Genomic DNA, 327 nt, shown 5'->3' on the forward strand with positions numbered 1-327 from the left:
CAATTGGTGGTGGCAAGTTGCTGGAGATCCTGAAGGCACGTGATCTGTTGGTGTTGTCTGAAGAGAAACTGTTTCTAGGGATCATGGATTGGATCAATTTTGATGTCATTGCAAGAGAACCCTTTCTAGGTAATTTCACTGATTGTTATAGATTTCCCGTGGGTGGGGTGGTGTATCTAGAAGTATTGAAATGGGGAGTTAATGGGGAATGACATTTTGAAAGGTAGGTGGGGCTTGATGATTAAGTGAGGGGTCATAAGCTGGCAATTGCTACTCCATATGCTACTGCTCATGGGCCCTTAATTATAACACTGTTAACCTTAAACC

General features: G+C 42.8%; 1 protein-coding gene across 1 annotated transcript in view; it reads left to right on the forward strand.

Annotated features, from left to right (window-relative positions):
- Nucleotides 1-6: 6 nt before the first annotated feature.
- The window catches only part of LOC117100604, a 2,604-nt gene continuing 2,283 nt past the window's right edge, over nt 7-327 (forward strand). Inside the window, exon 1 of the mRNA XM_033240388.1 lies at nt 7-129. Coding sequence (XP_033096279.1) covers nt 84-129 — 46 coding nt within the window. The 5' untranslated portion in view covers nt 7-83. The remainder of the gene's footprint in view (nt 130-327) is intronic.

The sequence above is a fragment of the Anneissia japonica genome, unplaced genomic scaffold, assembly GCF_011630105.1.
Source record: "Anneissia japonica isolate Jap-2015-1 unplaced genomic scaffold, ASM1163010v1 scaffold38835_len2620_cov191, whole genome shotgun sequence".
Lineage (NCBI taxonomy): Eukaryota > Metazoa > Echinodermata > Crinoidea > Comatulida > Comatulidae > Anneissia > Anneissia japonica.